Source organism: Pongo abelii, chromosome 4 (assembly GCF_028885655.2).
Source record: "Pongo abelii isolate AG06213 chromosome 4, NHGRI_mPonAbe1-v2.0_pri, whole genome shotgun sequence".
In the NCBI taxonomy this organism is placed as follows: Eukaryota; Metazoa; Chordata; class Mammalia; order Primates; family Hominidae; genus Pongo; species Pongo abelii.
The window spans coordinates 159,385,480-159,401,826 of record NC_071989.2 but is presented as its reverse complement, the minus strand read 5'-3'; the positions used below and the strand labels follow the sequence as shown (position 1 = coordinate 159,401,826).

Below are 16,347 nucleotides of genomic sequence, written 5' to 3'. Positions count from 1 at the left end.
GTCAGACAGAAAAGGGTTCTACCTCTATCTATGAAACCTTATAGAGGAGTCACTGCACTTCCCTGTGCCTCAGTTTCCTGCTCTGTAAAATAGAAATAATGATAGCCACATGCTTTTTGGAGCTGTTGTAAGAATTAAATTCGACAATGTATGTAAAGTTTTGACACAGTGTGCTGTACTTAATAAGTGCTCAATAAATGTTTGCTAATAGTATTCAGTTCCCTTTCTTCTCAATCACCAACTCTAACGTCAGACAGCTAATAATACAACACTACTACAATTATAAAAAGGTAGACCTGGTGGCAGGCAGCAGAGGCTCCAGTTTCTGCTAGGCAGTTCTAGGTGGTCATTTTACATACTGGGGAGTCCCAATTAGAGAAAGGGAGTCAGGCTAGTGGGACCAAGGGATAGCAAAAAGAACAGATGCGCTCTAAGTCTGCCTTTCTTCACGGTGCAGGACACATAGCCCTCCTGTGCAAATAACTCACAATCTTCCTGCACTCAGCTATCACGAGACACATGCAAGTTAGCTCCCTGTAACCTTGGAGTTCTCGGTACTGCACAGCACTCTGCAGCCCAAGAACCATCGGATAAAATCTCCAGCAAGCCTTTGTTTCCTTGAAGTCAGCTCCTCTCTGGCTGGTCTGCCCATTGCAACCTTTCAACGTATTTTCATACCTTCTCTAATAAATCTGCATTTCTTTACCTAAAACTGTTGATAAATTACTTTCCCACCCATGTAATACCAGTCTCACGCAGTCGCTGCTCACCCAAGAGGCAGACCTGAGCCTTAGCTTACACGTTAGAAAAACGTAGACTCCTACCAACATTGTTCATTCATTGATTTCATTCCTTCCTTTCATACTTATTGAAGGTCCACAATACAGACTTAGACCTAATGCTAACTATGTACTCAAAACCTGCGTGGAGGAACTCACAGCCTAAGTTTCAAATGTGATAATGTATGTGAAAGTTCCCAAAGGCCATTGGCAAGACTCAGAAGACAGTGCCGGTGTGGTGTGACTCCTGTCTTTCAGTCCCCACGGAGCCCTGTCCCTTTGAGACCTTCCATTTGTCTCCTGGATGCTCGCCTGTTAAGTGGGGCAGAGGAGGCCGTCGTAAATAAGACAAAAGATCAGGCTTCCATTCTGGAAGAAAAGAATAAAAGGAGCTCACTGAGTCCAGACCTAATGGCAGTAAGGGCACTGGACGCTCACAAAAGCGCTGGGGGACGGGCCCAGGGTTGGGGGGAAAACAGGGATCCCAGCTGCGCACGCGCGCTCTGGTTTTCGACGGGCGCAGAGCCGGACGAGGTGGGAAACCTAACGTCAAAGTCTACGTAGGAAGACGTAGGGAAGGCAGCGAGGAAGACGCTGGCTCTCGGGTCACGTGATGCGCCGGGAGAGTCATCGCCTCCTCCCTCCCCAAGATGGCGTCCTTGCTGCAGTCGGACCGGGTTGTCTATCTAGTCCAGGGAGAAAAGAAGGTTCGGGCCCCGCTCTCGCAACTCTACTTCTGCCGCTATTGTAGCGAACTGCGGTCGCTGGAATGTGTGTCTCACGAGGTAACGGAGTCGCCCTATAGCGAATATGTGTGGTGGGGTGGGGGGTGGGGGCGCGGCGTTCATCCTAGTCACTGCTACCGGCAGGCTGGAGTTATTTTCCTTCCTTACTGATTGGTTTTGTCTTCCGTCACTCGGGTTTGCCTGCGATTTAATTTGCTTCTAATCTGTCACTTGGAAAGGAGGAGCAGCCTCGGGTGGGACTGAGCGGATCTTCTGGTTCCAGAGCGGCCTCTGATTGGACAAACTTGACTTAGGGACGGTGTCTGTCTCCGATGGGGCTTGGTAATTGGGTGGACTACGGAGAAAGGTCTGGGGGGTGCTTAGTTCAGCCCACTTAAGGGGCGAAAAACTGCATTTCCAGGATTTATTGCGAGGATGGAGGGAGGCGGAGGCATTCTCATTCATAGTTCTCCCATCCTGAAAGTTCTGCTCCTCTTTTGTCCAGAAACTGGGCCCTCGTCAGACTGCCTTGCCCTGTTCCTGACTCAGGCCAAGGCCTGCAGCCGGGAAGAGGTTGGGGCGGCGTGAGTTATGTGAAAAGCGCTCAGAATAGAGTATGTCATGTAAGAAGCTGAAAGTGTATTTATGGAGCTAGAGGACAATGCTGTCCTTCCCTGGCACAAGTGGGTGTCCGAAGTTGGATTTTTCAAAAAGAAGACCCCGGCCAGTAAAAAGTCACCAAATAACAAAACCCCAAAACTTCTGCAGCGCTTGGCACATCTTGTTTATTCAGTAAGCTTTAGGGATTAAAAGGCGAGTAAGACATAAAATGCGCTGTTTAATAAGCCATAGTCTACTGAAGAAAAAGCTGATAGTAATAATAGTTGCTGCTTATTCGATACTTGCTATATGTCATGTGCTTTATGTAATCTTCAAGCCAATTTAAGTGGATACCTTTTTAAAAAAATTTTTTTACAGGTAAAGAAACAGATACAGAGTGTTTGCTGTAAGTCACACAGCCAGTAATTTGGGGGTGGGAGGGAGGACGTGGATTTGAATCTAAACAGCCTAACTCAAGAGTGTTTTTTACTGAAGATCCCGGGACTGTTGAATGCATATGAAAACACATACTATAAGCCATTTTATGTGTTATTAATAACTATTATTTTATTGAAGATACTTTTCATAATAGGAATAGTCAAGAAAAGCAATTAAATAATGCAAGAAAAATCGTATATATTAAAAATATGGCATCGATTTTTCTTCTCATCTCCATTAGCACTTTCCTTATGTGTATCTCCTTGATGATTCCCTATTCCAGCTCCACCTCCAGAATTTATTGGATCATATTCTCCTGTGGTGAATAGAGTGCTCAGTCTCCATGATCTGTCTCTAAGACTCTCTTCAATTAGGACAACCAGTCTGTGACAGCATCTTTTACAGCCTGATGTGTACCTGTGATATGGAGGCCATTAGAGTTTAGGGAAAGATGAAGCTCTGAGGGCTGGAGCAGGCAGTGAAGTTCTAATGGAGAATCTGGGTCTGGAGCTGCACATGAACGGACAAGCAGAATTTGGAAAGGGGGCAAAAAGGAATGACTTATATTTTGCCTTTTTTGATGAGTCAGTGCAGATGTTAGTTAGCAATACTGTATTTTATGTTCCTGGAGATTATTTGAGCAACAACTTTATTAATCTTTTCAAATTGACCTGTTTATAGCAGATGATGAAAAAAGCCAGTTTGTGTCGTAGTATTTATGTTCCAGTGATTGTCTTTTCATTTGCAGGTGACTAGAGTTCTATAATTGTCAAATAGGACCTACATTAAAGAAAATAATTATTCAGACTTTTAAAACATAAAATGAACTTAAATTTTAGACTCCAGTTTTTTAAGTACAATAAGACTGTCCCATTAATTTGTTTAAAAATCTCTAATTGGTTGGCTATAGCTGACTATGTAAATATTTATGCTTTCCTTCAGTCAACCTGTATTACTTCAATAATGAGAAATCTTTAAAAAAATTTCCTTCAACAGTTAAAGTATGGTCAAGTTTTATAGTCATATAAAGCTAGCCTGGACAGGAGGATATTTTATCACAACGTTACAAATTGGATTATTTTATTAATCTCTTTATTAATCATAGAATTCTATGGAGTTCAATTGGAAGTTGTAGATTGTTAAATAAACAACTTTTAACACATAAAACCCTGATGACAGAATAGGAAAGATCAGAAAAATAGAAGGATTTTTTAAATCCAGAAGGAGAAAAAAAAAAACACACACACACAAAAAAAACAGGTGATTGAAGAAGAATAAACCCTAAGCTGAAAACAGTCTACCTTCTGCTACAGTATAACATATTTTAAAATTCACTATTTGACAAGACATATACACAAGTTAAACTGAGTTCTCCTCTGATTTTTTTTTTCTTTCTTGTTTCCTCCTAGGTGGACTCCCATTATTGTCCCAGTTGTTTAGAAAATATGCCGTCGGCTGAAGCCAAACTAAAAAAGAATAGGTAAGACCTGGATTGATATTTTTTTTTCCTGTTTTCCTTGACTGTTCTCTAAAATAGCTGGTTAAAAAGACACATGGGCCAGGCATGGTGGCTCACACCTGTAATCCCAGCACTTTGGGAGGCTGAGGCAGGGATCACGAGGTCAAGAGGTCGATACCATCCTGGCTAACACGGTGAAACCCCATCTCTACTAAAAATACAAAAAATTAGCTAGGCGTGGTGGCACGCGCCTGTAGTCCCAGCTACTTGGGAGGCTGAGGCAGGAGAATTGCTTGAACCTGGGAGGCAGACGTTGCAGTGAGCCAAGATCGTGCCACTGCACTCCAGCCTGGGCAACAGAGCAAGTCTTTGTCTCAAAAAAAAAAAAAAAAAAGACACATGAAATTAACTTTTTTAACCAGCTCTTTTTCATTTTAAAGCATCACCATTGCCAAAGATGAAATTCCCTTTGATTTTTGAAATAAATTTTCTACTTTAGAACAGTTTTATACTTCAGAATTATGGTGAAGACAGTATGGAGAGTTCTCATTTACCTCACATCCAGTCTCCCCTATTGTTAACATTTTACATTAGTGTGGTATATTTGTTACAATTAATGAACCAATACACTACATTTTATTCAGATTTCCTTAGTTTTTCCCTAGTCTCCTTTTTTTCCAGGATTCTTTTCAGGATATCACATTATATTTATAGTTATGTCTCTCTAGGCTCCTCTTGGGTGTGATAGTTTCTTAAAATTTCCTTGGTTTTGATGACCTCAAAAGTATTGAGGAGTACTGGTGAGGTATTTTATAGAATGTCATTCCATTAGGATTTGCATGATGTTTTTTTCTTATCAGACTAGGGGAATGTATTTTGGGGAGGAGAACCACAGAGGTAAAGTGCCATCTTTGATTACATCATATCAAGGGTAAATACTTATGACTTGTCACTGTTGGTGTTAACCTTGATTATCTGGCTTGAGCTAGTGTTTGTCAGGTTTCTCCACTGTAAAGTTACTGCTTTTCCTTCTTTTTTTGTACTCTACTCTTTGGAAGGAAAATCACTGTCACAGCCCATACTTAAAGACTAGAGAATTATGCTCCCCTGTCCTTGAGGACTATCTGCATAAATTATTTGGATTTGGAATTCTTTTGCATGGAAGATCTGTCTCTTCTCTGCTTGTTTATTTATTTTTTAAATCACTTACTTATAGGACAGTGGGATCATGAATATTTATTTTATACTTTGGGTTGTAATCCAATACGACTTTATTTATTTTGCTCAGATTATTTCAGCTTTGGCCATTGGGAACTCTTTCAGTTGACTCCTAGATCCCTTTGACATACCCCCATCATTAGGGGCAGGAGAGAGTTCTCTGTTCATTACTGTGATCATTTTCTTACCGGTACTACAAGATACTCCAGACTCATCTTGTGTGTGTGTTTTTTGTGTGTGTGTATTTTTTTTTTGAGACAGGGTCTCACTTTGGCGCCTAGGTTGAAGTGCAGTGGTGCAATCTTGGCTCACTGCAACCTCAACCTCCCAGGCTCAAGCAGTCCTTCCACCTCAGCCTCCTGAGTAGCTGAGACTACAGGCACATACTACCACACCTGGATAATTTTTGTATTTTTTTGGAGAGACAGGCTTTTGCCACGTTGCCCAGGCTGGTCTTGAACTCCTGGCTCAAGCACTTCACCTGCCTTGGCCCAAAGTGCTGGGATTATAAGCGTGAGCTGCTGTGCCCAGCCTCATCTTGTATATTTTCTGTGTCAGTCTTACAGTTGTTTCTCCAAGGAGCCTTGGTTCACTTTATTGGAGAATAGTCTCAGAAACTAAGGTATGGCTGCTAGGCTTGCTCATTGCTACTGGATGGTGTTTAGTTTTTAGCTTGAAGTGAAAATCCTTTTGCTGTTAGCCATACCCCCATCCCTTGATGGATGTGAACCACTATTTATCTTTCCTGCCCTAAGAAGTAACCCCTGATAACCAGATATTGTTTTGTATGCTTTCCACAAATTAATTTTTATCATTTAATCCTCAAAGCTTCCTTGTAAGGTGAATACTATTATTATCTTCTTTTGATAGTATCCAGATGGCAGACTATAACAGAGAATGCAAGTTATATTATAGAACAGAGCTTCAAGGCAGGTACAGGACTGCAGGTGAAATCTTAATAATCTGTGCTGGTGGGAGAGTTAAAAGCAAGAAGACATAGGGACCTCCTAAAGGAGAAATGTTGGCTGAGCACTAGGAAAAGTAGCATTTAAGGAGAGAACAGAAAGCCCTGAAAATATGCTGCTTCTGAACCATTCCAGTTTGATAGCATTGTTTGCTTTCTGTTTCAGCTCTCTGGCACAGCAGTTGGTTATTTTCCAAATCGAGTTTCACAGCTTCTTGTATTGTTGACTCTTAAGTTTTCTATGGCACAATTGGTCTGTCCTCTCTAAAGGCATAAGCTGTGACATTTCTCTTTTCCTCAGAAATCTTTGTGATCAATATGAGCATAAAAAGAGTCTGGAATCGTAAACTCCATCTGTTAACAATGATTCTCTCTGTGGAGTAGGATTGGGTTGGGCTCCAATTCTTACTTTGGTGATAACTGCATATTTTTTAAAACTAATGAACCTATAGTACTTTTGAACTGTTAAAACAAAGTTGGTAAGAGGCCTGCAGAATGTTATTGTTTTTTCTTGAGAGACACTTGTCCTTATATTTGTTCTCTCTTGAATTCCTAACTCCTGGAACCATGTCTGGCACGTAGTAGGTGCTTGATAAATATTTGTTGAATGAATGGTTGTGTTTGTCATGTCACAGATGTGCCAATTGCTTTGACTGTCCTGGCTGCATGCACACCCTCTCTACCCGGGCCACGAGCATCTCCACCCAGCTTCCAGATGACCCAGCCAAGACCACCATGAAGAAAGCCTATTACCTGGCATGTGGATTTTGTCGCTGGACATCTAGAGATGTGGGCATGGCAGACAAATCTGTAGGTGAGTGAGATGGACTTCAACATGAAATTTTGTGCAATTGACAGTGCTATAATTGCCCATAGATTATTATTTCTGTAACCCGTTGGGGCGATAGGAGCTAAATTCAGAATATTTTGTCATTAACTCTTCTGTGTTCACATATTTTCACATTTGTAGGCCTTAGTGTTTTATCTGAGATTGGATAATATTTAGTTTTCTTAGACTTGATAAAATAGCTTTTATAAATCTGGTACTTTCTTGGAATCAAAATATTAATGCTCTTCATGAAAAATAAACATTCATGTTAAGACATCATGGATAAAACTAAAGGATAAGGCCGGGCACGGTGGCTCACACCTGTAATCCCAGCACTTTGGGAGGCTGAGGCGGGCAGATCACAAGGTCAGGAGATCGAGACCATCCTGGCTAACAAGGTGAAACCCCGTCTCTACTAAAAAAATGCAAAAATTAGCCGGGCATGGTGGGGGGCACCTGTAGTCCCAGCTACTCGGGAGGCTGAGGCAGGAGAATGGCGTGAACCTGGGAGGCGGAGCTTGCGGTGAGCCGAGATCGGGCCTCTGCACTCCAGCCTGGTGACAGAGCAAGACTCTGTCTCAAAAAAAAGAAAAAAAAAACTAAGAGATAAAAATGACAAACTAAGAAAAATAGTTGGGTCTTATATAACAGGCTAAAGATGAATACTCAGAAATGAGGAACCCTTGTAAGTCAATAAAAAAAAGACTTAGTAGAAAAACAGGCAAAGGATATGAGCAGCAATTCTCATAGTAGAAATAAAAATGGTCAATGAATATGCAAAAAGATGTATTCAACTTCCCTAGTAATCATGTAAATGCAAATTAAAACTTCCTTCTATTTGGTACAACATGTTTAATCTGGTTGTATCAAGTGTTGGCTAGAACATAGGAGAATAGTTGTCTCATACACTATGGTAGTCTATCTTGGAGACCAATTTTAAAACATTTATTAAAATTTTAAATTGCTTATATCCTTCTGCCCAGTAATTCAATGTCCAAATGTCTGTCCTGGAGCATTCAAACATGTGCTCAAAAACTTTTACGTATATATATAAAATGTTTATCAGTGAAAGAGAAAAATTGTGTATGTTTGGATTTAAGACCACCTAAGGCATTATATACCTCCATCATTTGAGTGTTTGAGTGTTTTAGAACAGATTGCACTTAATTTTATCACGAAACTTTATTTTTACAAATTCTGTATTTCATGGTTAACATCAGAGAGTGGAAACATTCTCTGTACAGTCAGTTCGAAATCTTGAGTTGCTTTTGATTTAAGTGATCCAAAGTTTAAAAAAATTAATAAAATCTTGAGTTGCTATTTATGCTTTATATAAGTAGTAGCATCACTAACTCCCTTTTTTTTCTGAGGTTTCATTGTTTAATTTTCTAAAAACATTTTAAACTTGTAAAAATTCTCATTTTGGGATTTTCATAAAAAGTACAGCTTATTGACTAATAAATGAGGAAGCTCATAACAAACTCATTATATGTCATTTGACATAACTAAAATGAAGCAGACTGGCTAAAACCTTTCTATAGATTCTTACACAGTTTGGAAGTAAATATGGGTGAAGTTCTTTAGATTCAACTATGTTCTTAAAAAGTTAATCCTTGATTCTATTGAATTTGCTCTTTGGTTTAGAATGCTTTGAGCTGTTGATGGTTTTTCTGACTTTGTACATTGAGTTAATAAAATACATACTCTTTTCAAAAACAGAAAGTTAAATAAGTATATCTTAGTTCCTTAAAAATGCTCATTGGTGGGTAGCTGTTTACCTGAAGTGTGACTGAAAATAGAAAGATTCTGTAACATCTTTGAAAATTGCCAGTAAGTATTTATGTGTATATGTTTTAGTGTCAGTATAGGAAATAAATAAAGAAAGTAAGTTAAATGTTAAAAAGCAACCTCAAAGTGGCATAATGTAGGCCTCAGTGAACTAAAGTATTGTTTTTTCATGTTTGTATTTTGTGTCTTTTTATCAAGTAAAAGAAACAGCCCAGAAATCCAAGTAGATTTCTCGGTTTGTTACTCTGTTAGTGAGTGTTTTATGCTTTTTGGATTATGAGTCATGAAGATTGGAGAATTTATATTTCAGAACTATAAACTTACGCTGGCTTCTAGAACTGTATCTCCTCTAGGGTATCTCAACAAGGATAATTGAATACCAGGAGCTCTTAAAGAGTACAGATAATTTCATTTCCTCCATGATGTCATTGGTATCTCAGAAGCCCTGAAACCACTTAAGTTAGAACTATTTGTTTATTTATAAGTACTTGTCTGTAATGTACAGAGAAAAACTTACAATGAGATTATTATGTCTCCCAAATTGCTATTTAGAATAAATTACCAGTTCAAAAGAAGCAATTAGATAAAATATTCAGACGTTTAAAAATATTACAGCTGAAACATAATTATTTTTCATGATTGCCTTAAGTGAGGCAACTTCTAAAATATTAATATTATACTAAAATGTTATTTCTGCCATTTCTTGCAAGAGGATACAGTGTCACCTTCAGCAAGGTAATTGAGTCCTTTTTGTTTTGAAAAAAGTGATTTTATATGAAATATGTATATTCATGTACTTATCACTCAATTTAAGAAATGAAACAGCCAAAACAGTTTAAGCCCTCCCCCTACTTTATCTATCTTCCTCTCTGCCGGCTAGAGATAATAATCACAATCCTGAATTCAGTGTTTATTAGCATCCATGCATGTCTTTATACTTCTCCACATATGTAGCAGCCACAAACAAATAACATTTTTCAGTTTTAAGCAAATGGAAACATACTGTGTATATCCTGCTACAACTTTACTCTATCAACATTGTGTTTCTGATACACAGTTGATTCCTGTATGACTTACCACAGTTTACTTATTCCATCTTCTCTTAATGAACATTTAGGTTGTTTTCATTTTCTTCGCTTTTGAAAAAACATAGCTGCTGGAAGCAATCTTGTATGTGTTTCCTAAGGCACAAGTGTAAGGACTTTTCTATATACCTAGAAGTAAAATTGCCAGTCATAAGTTATGTACATCCTTAGCACTCCAAAATGATTTAGCAGTCTTTGCTTCTAGTAGTAAAATGTAAGAGTAAACTACCTGGACAAGCTCTTAGTACTTTTGGACTCTAAAATTTTTCCAGACTGATGGTTGTGAAATGGTATCTCATTATACTTTTATTTTTCCCTTTATTTGGTTAGCTTTACCAAGATATAATTTATATATAATAAAGCTTACCAATTTTAAATGTAGAATTCTGTGATGTTTGACAAGTGTGTAATCACATAGCCACCACCATAATCATGATATACAACATTTCTGTCCCCCTAGAGAATCCTCATGCCCCATTGCAGTCAGTTTCTTCCCCCAATCTCCTGGCCCCTGACTAGACTGATATGCTTTCTATCACTAGAATTTTGCCTTTTCTAGAAGTGTATATAATTGGAGTCTTACATTACAGTCTTTCCTGTCTGTCTTCTTTTATTTAGCATAATGCTATTGAGGTTCATCTGTGTTTCTTTATATTATTCTTGTTGTTGAGTAGTATTCTGTTGTATGAACATGTTTGTTTATTCATTCTCCACTTGATGAACATTTGGATTGTTTTTGGGTTTTGGCTTATATGAATAAAGGTGCTATGAACATTTGCCTATAAGTCTTTGTGTGAATATATGTTTTCATTTTTCTTAAGTGCCAAAGAGTGAAATTATTAGGTCATAGGATAAGTGTATGTTTAATTTGTCTAGAAGCTGCCAAACTATTTATTTTTTTATTTTTTAGAGATGGGGTTTCTCCATGTTACCCAGGCTGGTCTCCAACTCCTGGACTCTAGCAATTCTCCTGCCTCAGCCTCCCAAAGTGCTGGGATTAAAAGCATGAGCCACTGCACCTGGCCAATGCCAAACTGTTTTCCAAAATGACTGAACAATTTTGGATCCTCACCAGCAAATTAGGAGAGTTCCAATCCCTTGACAACCCTTGCCATATTGTCAGTCTTCCCCACTTTAGCCATTCTAGCACATGTACAGCAGTACTTCACTGTGGTTTTAATTTACATTTTCTCATTGGTTTGTTTACCAGCCATATATCTTTGGTGAACTGTCTGTACAAATCTTTTCCCTACTTTTTAACTGGGTTTTATTGTTGTTGGTTTGTTTTGATTTGGTTTTTTAAACTGAGTTATAAGAGTTCTATATTCTGGATACAAGTCCATTGTTGAATATATGTTTTGCAAATATTTACTCCCAGTCTGTGCCTTGCCTTTTCCTTTTCTCAGCAGTGTGTGTTGAAGAACTCAAGTTTCTAATTTCAGTGAAGTCTAATTTACCAATTTTTTTATTTTATAGTTTGTGCTTTTTGTGTCCTATTAAAAAAACTTTAGCCTAACCCAGTGTCACTAAGATCTACCCATGTTTTCCTCTAGAAGTGCTGTAGTTTTAACACTTACATTTAAGTCTTGCTCTTTTCAAGGTAAATGTTGTGAAGTAAGGGTCCTTTTGGTTTTTGGTTTTTGAGGTTTTTGTTTTGTTTTTGATAGTGGATATTCCATTGTTGCAGCACCGTTTGTTGAAAGTATTCATTATAGTTTTACTTTCAGTACTTTCAGTTTTCTTGAGTAATCTTTTCCTTTGTGATTTATGCTGTGTGCTTCTTAGGTAAGAAATTCTTCTCTAAGCCAAGGTCATAGAACTTAGAAAATGCACAGATAAGGGCAAAGTCTCCGGAGTCAGACTGAGTTTGAATCCTGGCTTTACCACTTACTCTCCGTGTGACTTTGAGCAAGTTATTTAACATCTCTGAGCCTCAGTTTCCTCATATATGAAATGAGACTAATAAGAGTCCTTACCTCAGAGGGTTGTTATGAGAATAAAAGGAAATGTAATACATTTCAAGTACCTGGCACAGTGGCTGTGCATTGGTGATTGTTATCACCATCATTAGATGTTCTCTTAAAATTTTGTTCTGACCATTATATAGTTATATAGACCAGAATGGTCTATATAACTTACGTTTTAAGTTTCTTTTTATGGCCTACAGAAGACTTGTTTTACGAAAATAAAATTATCACATTATGAAAGTCTTGTTTAATATTCTTTTATTTTGTAGCTAGTGGCGGTTGGCAGGAACCTGAAAATCCTCACACACAACGGGTAAGTAAAGGGTCATCGGAGAGAGCGGATGAAATCGGACAAAATTGAGTGAAAGACTGAAGACCTTGCATTTTATCAGTAGATATGACCTGTGTTTATAAGTCCATAATATGTCTTTTTGTATCTGTTGCACATAGACAGTGCTCCTCATTGTAAGACATTGAAATACACTGTCACTTTTTTCCAGATGACTTAAGATAATGGAGAATCCTAGGTGTAGCTTTAGTTCTGTATTTGAATTGTGCATCAGGAAAAGGAGCCAAGTTTTTGTTTTTTCTTCACACACCCACCAGTGAGTTAAGGTTCCATTTGTTCTCAGATACTCTTAGAAATATCATAAACAGCCAGGTGTGGTGGCTCATGCCTGTAATCCCAATACTTTGGGAGGCTGAGGCAGGAGGATTGCTTGAGCCCAGGAGTTCAAGACCAGCCTAGGCAATATATGAAACCCCATCTCTACAAAAAAATTAAAAATTTAGCTGAGTGTGGTGGTGCATGCCTATAGTCCCAGCAACTCAGGAGGCTGAGGTGGGGGGATTGCTTGAGCCTAGGTTTTCAAGTCTGCATTGAGCTATGATCGTACCACCACGCTCCATCCTAGGCAATAGAGCAAGGCTGTGTCTCAAAAAAAGAAAAAGAATGCGGTAGAGACAAACAGAGTGGCTCATGGCTGTAATCCCCGTTACTCAGGAAGCTAAGGCAGGAGGATTGCTTGAGACCAGGAATAAGTATTTATTTTTATACACATCAAAGTTATACATCTACACACAAGTATTTTAAAATATATGCAAAATATAATATATTTGTTTCTCTGAGTAAGAAAGATATCTAAACCAGTAATAGTTGATACCTCTAATGAGTAGAAAAATCAACTTGGGCATAAGGGATAAAAGAGAAGTTTTGCTTTTTATTCTTTTCATTTGTATAGTGTTTGAACTATTTTTTTTTTGAGACAGGATCTCACTCTGTCACCCAGGCTGGCATGCAGTTGCATGATCACAGCTCACTGCAGCTTCAACCTCCCAGGCTGAAGCAATCCTCCCACCTCAGCCATTTTTTTAAAAAAAAAAAGGTTTTTGGGGAACACGTGGTGTTTGCTTACATGGATGAATTATTCAGTGGTGATTTCTGAGATTTTGGTGTACCTATCACCTGAGCAGTGTACACTGTACCTAATGTGTAGTATTTTATCCTCACCCCCTTCCCAACTTTCCCCCTGAGTCCCCAAAGTCCACTGTATCATTCTTATGCCTTTGCATCCTCATAGCTTAGCTCCCTCTTATGAGTGAGAATGTATGATGTTTGGTTTTCCATTCCTGAGTTACTTCACTTAGAATAATGGTCTCCAACACTATACAGGTTGCTGCAAATGCCATTATTTCACTACTTTTTATGGCTGAGTAGTATTCCATGGTGTATACCTACCACATATTCTTTATCCACTGGTTGATTGATGGACATTTGGACCGGTTTCCTATTTTTGCAGTGGTGAATTGTGCTGCTATAAACGTGCGGCCAAGTGTCTTTTTCATGTAATGACTTCTTTTCCTCTGAGTAGATACCCAGTAGTAGGATTATTGGATCAAATGGTTCTTTAAGGAATCTCCATACTGTTTCCATAGTGGTGTACTAGTTTACATTCTCACCTACAGTGTAAAATTGTCCCCTTTTCACCAGATCCATGCCAGCATCTATTACTTTTTTTATTTTTTAATTAAGGCCATTCTTGCAGGAGTGGTTTAGATCTTCATTTCCTTGATCATTAGTGATGTTGACCATTTTTTTTTTATATATTTGTTGGCCATTTGTATATTTATCTTTGAGAAATGTCTATTCATGTCTTCTGCCTACTTTTTGATGGGACTATTTGTTTTTTTCTTGCTGATTTGTTTGAGTGTCTTGTAGACTTGAGATATTAGTCCTTTGTTGGATGCATAGTTTGCAAAGATTTTCTCCCACTCTATGGGTTGTCTTTTTACTCTGCTGATTATTTCATTTGCTGTGCAGAAGCTTTTTAGTTTAAGTTCCATTTATTTTTGTTTTTGTTGCATTTGCTTTTGCGTTCTTGGTAATGAAGTCTTTGCCTAAGCTAATGTCCAGAAGGATTTTGCTCATGTTATCTTCTAGAATTTTTATGGTTTCAGGTCTTAGATTTAAGTCTTTGATACATCTTGAGTTGATTTTTGTATAAGGTGAGAGACGAGGATCCAGTTTCATTCTTCTACATTTAGCTTGCCAATTATCCCAGCACCATTTGTTGAATAGGATGTCCTTTCCCCAGTTTATGTTTTTGTTTGCTTTGTCAAAGATCAGTTGGCTATAAGTATTTGGTTTATTTTTGGGTTCTCTATTCTGTTTCATTGATCTGTGTGCCTATTTTTATACCAGTACCATGCTGCATTGGTGACTATAGTCTTATATATAGTTTGAAGTCGAGTAATGTGATGCCTCCAGAGTTGTTCTTTTTGCTTAGTCTTGCTTTGGCTATGTAGGCTCTTTTTTGGTTCCATGTGAATTTTAGGATTGTTTTTACCAGTTCTGTGAAGAATGATGATGGTATTTTGGTGGGAATTGCATTGAATTTGCAGATTGCTTTGGCAGTATGGTCATTTTCACAGTATTTATTCTACCCATCCATGAGCATGGGATATGTTTCCATTTGTTTGTGTTATCTGTGATTTCTTTCAACAGTGTTTTGTAGTTTTTCTTGTAGAGGTCTTTCACCTCCTTGGCTACGTATATTCCTAAGCGTTTTTGTTTTTGTTTTTGTTTTTTGGGTGGGGTTTTGCGGCTATTGTAAACAGGGTTGAGTTCTTGATTTGATTCTCAGCTTGGTCACTGTTGGTGTATAGCAGTGCTACTGATTTCTGTACATTGATTTCATATCCTGAAACTTTACTCAATTCAAAACTTTTTTTTTTTTTGAGATGAAGTCTTGCTCTGTCAGCCAGACTGGAGTGCAGTGGTGCAAACTCGGCTCACTGCAACTTCTGCCTCTCAAGTTCCAGCGATTCTCCTACCTCAGCCTCCTGAGTAGCTGGAATTACAGGCGCCCGCTACCACGCATATTTTTAGTGCAGACGGGGTTTTACCATGTTGGCCAGGCTGGTCTTGAACTCCTGACCTCAAGTGATCTGCCCATCTTGGCCTCCCAAAGTGTTGGGGTTACAGGCATGAGCCACTGCGCCCAACCTTTTATTGAATTCATTGATCAGATCTAGGAGCTTTTTGGATAAGTCTCTAGGGTTTTCTAGGCATATGATCATATCATCGGCAAACAGCAACAGTTTGATTTCCTCTTTGCTGATTTGGATGCCCTTTATTTCTTTCCTTGTCTGATTGCTCTGGCTAGGACTTCCAGTACTGTGTTGTCTTGTTCCAGTTCTCAGCGGGAATGTTTTCAACTTTTCCCTGTTCAGTATAATGTTGGCTCTGTGTTTGTCATAGATGGCTTTTATTTAAGGTATGTTCCTTCTATGCTGATTTTGCTAAGGGTTTTGCTCATAAAGGGTCCTGGATTTTGTCAAATGCTTTTTCTCTGTCTATTGAGATGATCCTGCGATTTTTGTTTTTAATTCTGTTTACGTGGTGTATTAGGTTTATTGACTTGAGTATGTTAAACCATCCCTGCATCCCTGGTATTAAACCACTTGATCATGGTGTATTATCTTTATGATATGCTGTTGGATCCAGTTAACTAGTATTTTGTTAAGGATTTTTGCATCCATGTTCATCAGGGATATCTGTCTGTAGTTTTCTTGTTTTGTTGTGTCCCTTCCTGGTTTTGGTATAAGGGCAATGCTAGATTCATAGAATGATTTAGGGAGGTTTCCCTCTTTATCTTTTGGAATAGTTTCAGTAGGATTGGTACAGATTATTCTTTGAATGTCTGATAGAATTCAGCTGTGAATCCATCTGGTCCTAGACTTTTTTTTGTTGACAATTTTTTTAAATTACCATTTCAGTCTCACTGCTTGTTACTGGTCTGTTCAGAGTTCCTATTTCTTCCTGGTTTAATCTAGGAGGGTTGTATATTTCCAGGAATTTATCCATCTCCTCTAGGTTTTCAAGTTTGTGTGCATAAAAGTGTTCATAGTAGCCCTGAATGATCTTTTCTGTTTCTGTGGTATCAGTTGTAATATCTCCTATTTCATTTCTAATTGAGCTTATTTGGATCTTCTC

At 38.3% G+C, this 16,347-nt stretch overlaps 1 protein-coding gene across 4 annotated transcripts in view; it reads left to right on the top strand.

Annotated features, from left to right (window-relative positions):
- Window positions 1-1,354: 1,354 nt before the first annotated feature.
- Window positions 1,355-16,347, top strand: part of DCTN4 (dynactin subunit 4) — a 43,853-nt gene continuing 28,860 nt past the window's right edge. Inside the window, exons 1-4 of one of the 4 annotated variants that reach the window (XM_054555099.2) lie at window positions 1,355-1,564; window positions 3,952-4,022; window positions 6,819-6,997; window positions 12,122-12,165. In XM_054555099.2, coding sequence (XP_054411074.2) covers window positions 1,430-1,564; window positions 3,952-4,022; window positions 6,819-6,997; window positions 12,122-12,165 — 429 coding nt within the window. In that variant the 5' untranslated portion in view covers window positions 1,355-1,429. 4 annotated transcript variants of the gene reach the window in all.